Source organism: Nematolebias whitei, chromosome 13, assembly GCF_014905685.2.
Source record: "Nematolebias whitei isolate Nwh7 chromosome 13, NemWhi1, whole genome shotgun sequence".
In the NCBI taxonomy this organism is placed as follows: Eukaryota; Metazoa; Chordata; class Actinopteri; order Cyprinodontiformes; family Rivulidae; genus Nematolebias; species Nematolebias whitei.
Window position 1 is genome coordinate 3142299 of NC_056510.1, and position 4383 is coordinate 3146681.

A 4383-nucleotide genomic window follows, 5' to 3' on the forward strand; every position below is an offset into this window, starting at 1 on the left:
GTGTGTGTGTGTGTGTGTGTGTGTGTGTGTGTGTGTGTGTTTACCTGACCGGCTGGTGATGCAGGTCACATCTTTGTCTTTGTTGTGTTCCTCCAGAAATCTTTGTCAAACAAGTCTGGCACCTGGAAACATCACCTATACTGGTGTGTGTGTGTGTGTGTTGGTGTGTGTACGTGTGTGTGTTGGTGTGTGTGTGTTGGTGTGTGTGTGTGTAAACAAAAGATTGATCCCCTCCAGACTCCAATCTCCTCAGTGTTTGCGTTTCTCTATCAGAGTAACCTGGGTGAAGGTAAATCAGGGCCAGGAAGGCTTGACCCGGCTGATACAGAACACACACACACACACACACACACACACACCTCTAAAGACCTTTGTCCCGTCAGGGCGTGTTGTGATCTTTGTCCCGTGAGGCTGAGTAAAGTTTTAAGTTCTGGTCCGTCCCAAACAAGCTCTAAGAACATTTATAACTGAAGAGTCCTGAGGATTAGACAAACATGTAAATCATCTGTTTGATGTCAGATCTGTGAGGAACTGCGTGAAGACGTTAAGTTTTCAGAGTCGAATAACACTTCGAGTTTTCCGCTCGCTGAGCAGCGTTGTGTTCTTCAGATTTAAAGATGGAGTGAAAAACATCTACTGTAAAAAAAACACGAGAATATTTCTGCTGCTTCTGGAAAACACATTTTTCCTGCGTCTGCAGAAGCGAAGAGTCTGATTTATTTTGCAGTTTAAACCCTGAACAGCTGGGATTTGGACCTCTAACCTTCTAAATCTTTTTTTACACTCAAGTTTAGGTTTGGTTTATTTGTCGTATGCAAAAATCAACAATGTAATAAAATGCAGAGGACGAGAAGAACCGTCTCGATCCACCAAAAAAGAAACTACAAGAAGAAGAAACACCAAAGCATGCAAAGTTAATTTATGACGATATGAAAACACAAACGAGCCGACTTAACGTTGAGATAAATAAAAAGTAAAGTGAGGATTAATAACTGCAATTAAAAACACAGGAAGTGACACAAATATCAGTTGTTTAAATTGTTTTTGTTTCATTTTTGCCTGTAAATATAATATTCTCGTGTCGCTTTAAGTTTGTCCTGATCGGAAAGTTGAATTCAAACAAAGAGAATTAACTAAGCTCGTGCAAAAATGTATTAAAATACTGGAATCAAAACCAATTAGTCAAAAACTGTCTCATAATTAAAACCTGCCCAATTTAAACCCTTTAAGTCTGAAAGTAAGAATAAATGATTAACTTTGTGATCAATATTTATTTTTATTATTCAAATTATTTGAGATTTGAGTGTCAGGGCGGTCTGAGGTCTGAGGTGACATGAGACCTGATCCATCAGAACCCACCTCCCCCCCCCCCCCCCCCCCCCCCCCCAGCAGGAAGTCCTGAAACCCACTGATGAGTTCAATGAATGTAGGAAGTTAGAGAACCTCAGCTCTGAGCAGCTGGAGGCTGCCTCAACGAGCTGCTGAGTAAATAACATAAATAAGTTTAATAACATATTCACATGTGTATTAACAACAAAACAAAAATGTGAAAGTATAAAACAGAAAGTGTTAGAAAAGTTCAAACTTTTAAAACATTGTTTATGCTAAAATATTTAATGAAGTTACTAAAAACGAACATTGTGAGCTGATGACAGGGTTATTTTTAATCAATTAGTGATTATTATCAGTAAAGATATTTTTTTATTCCATATTATAACTTAACGTTTATCTGTTTTAACAGAATTAGTCGCATCTAATTTTTTTTTATATTAATACATGATTTATTTATGTTGTAGATGTTTTTACTCAAATATCAGACACTTTTTCATTTTAGTTGGAGTCGGGACGCTCAGGGGGCGGAGTGGTAATATTTCCGACAGCAGTGAACGCATCAGAGCCGCCTTTGATGCGGCAGCTTCAGAAGAACTCTTTACTTCGCGCTCGAGCTCTGTGAGCTCAGCTGCCGCGCGCGACGCTCCGAGACGAGTCGTAGGATTCTGGTTTTCAGTTCAGATCAGCAGCTGCGGAACTTCTACAACTTTTGAACTCAGCCGGACGCGAAGAAGTAAATGTTTTTATCTGAACGGCTCCTCGTGGAGGTCACGCCGCTCAGCTTGAACTCTCCGACGTGTTTCTCCAGCCTCGGGATGCGGCTCCTCCGGAGGAAGCGCGCTCGTTAAAGTACTGGCTCGTGACAGCCGGATATGAACTTTCTCCGTGATGACCGTGGCAGCCCAGGTGAATGATTGACAGCTCGCGGGGATCTGGACAAACTGGATTTGCTGCCAGAGTTGGATTCGTTGGAGCCTTGAAGGTGCCTCCAGTCATGAACTCATTATTTTTGTTGAAACTGACTCTAAATTAGTGGATTAACTGATTTATTCCCTGTATGACGTCAGCAGGGGGGGTCATGTCGTACGGCCTAGTGCTGCTGGTCCTCTGGGGTCCTGGTCTCTCGTTCGGAGCCTCCAAGAACCTGGTCTGCGAGCCCATAACGGTCCCCATGTGCAAGGGCATCGGCTACAACCTGACCTACATGCCCAACCAGTTCAACCACGACACCCAGGAGGAGGTGGGACTGGAGGTGCACCAGTTCTGGCCCCTGGTCCGCATCCGCTGCTCCCCGGACCTGCTCTTCTTCCTGTGCAGCATGTACACCCCCATCTGCCTGCCGGACTACCGGAAGCCCCTTCCTCCGTGCCGCTCGGTGTGCGAGCGGGCCAAGCGGGGCTGCTCGCCCCTCATGAGCCAGTACGGCTTCGAGTGGCCCGAGAGGATGAGCTGCGAGCAGCTGCCCCGGCTGGGCGACGAGGTCCTGTGCATGGACCAGAACAGCAGCGAGACCACCACCCCGACGCCGCCGTTCACCAAGTCCACCCCCAAGGTCAGGACCAGACCGCCCGGCCCCTCTCAGTGCGACAGGGAGTGCCGCTGCCGGGACCCCTTGGTGCCCATCAAGCGGGAGTCCCACGCGCTCTACGGCCGGGTCCAGACGGGGCCCCTGCAGAACTGCGCCCAGCCCTGCCACCTGCCGTACTTCTCGGCGGACGAGCGAGCCTTCACGGGGTTCTGGATCGGGCTGTGGTCGGTGCTGTGCTTCGTGTCCACGCTGACCACCGTGGCCACGTTCCTCATCGACATGGAGCGCTTCAAGTACCCGGAGCGGCCCATCATCTTCCTGTCCGCCTGCTACCTCTTCGTCTCCGTGGGCTACATCGTCCGCCTGGTGGCGGGTCACGAGCGCGTGGCGTGCGGGGGCAACCAGCTGCACGTGCTCTACGACGCCTCGGGCCCCGCCCTCTGCACCCTGGTCTTCCTGCTGGTGTACTTCTTCGGCATGGCCAGCTCCATCTGGTGGGTGGTGCTGTCCCTCACCTGGTTCCTCGCCGCGGGCATGAAGTGGGGCAGCGAGGCCATCGCCGGGTACTCGCAGTACTTCCACCTGGCGGCCTGGCTCATCCCCAGCATCAAGTCCATCGTGGTCCTGGCCCTCAGCTCTGTGGACGGGGACCCTGTGGCTGGCATCTGCTACGTGGGGAACCAGAGCCTGGAGAACCTGAGGGGCTTCGTCCTGGCCCCCCTGGTGGTGTACCTCTTCACCGGCTCGCTCTTCCTACTCGCCGGCTTCGTGTCTTTGTTCCGCATCCGGAGCATCATCAAGCAGGGCGGCACCAAGACGGACAAGTTGGAGAGGCTGATGATCCGCATCGGGCTCTTCACGGTGCTCTACACGGTCCCCGCCACCATCGTGGTGGCCTGCCTGGTCTACGAGCAGCACCGCCGGCCCGGCTGGGAGCGAGCCTTGGCCTGCTCCTGCCTGGCGGAGCGCCAGCGCTCGGGCCCGGACTACGCCGTCTTCATGCTGAAGTACTTCATGTGCTTGGTGGTGGGCATCACGTCCGGAGTCTGGATTTGGTCCGGGAAGACCGTGGAGTCCTGGAGGAGGTTCGTGGCTCGATGCTGCCCCTGCTGGCCGCACAAAGCCGCTGCGCCTCCGTCCACGTACAGCGAGGCGAGCACGGCTTTAACCGGACACACCCGGACCGGGTTCAAGGCCCCGCCGGCCCACATCGACCCCGCCCAGACGTTGAAGCATTTTTAGACCAGAAGGAGTCGTCTGCATCAGAAACACTCGAACAGGAAACCTTCAGAGAAGAACTGGAACAACGTCCACCGCACTGACGAAGATTGAATCTATTTATTGATGTACATGTTGTAGATATTTATGATCAGTTCCTGGACTGACTGCTGACACTCAGAAACTCGTGCTTTGTATCATTTGTGCAGAAATGTGGCGTTGTTGGTCGAACCGGCTCCACTGTGACCCGGGAGTTCTTTGGTTCTGTTGGACCGTGGTTCCTGGAGGACCTCTTGGTTCTGTTG

At 51.1% G+C, this 4383-nt stretch overlaps 1 protein-coding gene across 1 annotated transcript; it reads left to right on the forward strand.

Moving 5' to 3' along the window:
• Positions 1-1964: 1964 nt before the first annotated feature.
• On the forward strand, positions 1965-4253 carry fzd5 (frizzled class receptor 5). The gene is made up of 2 exons (XM_037686228.1): positions 1965-2314; positions 2403-4253. The coding sequence occupies exon 2, from the start codon at positions 2411-2413 to the stop codon at positions 4100-4102; it is 1692 nt and encodes a 563-aa protein (XP_037542156.1). The 5' UTR covers positions 1965-2314; positions 2403-2410; the 3' UTR covers positions 4103-4253.
• Positions 4254-4383: the final 130 nt, after the last annotated feature.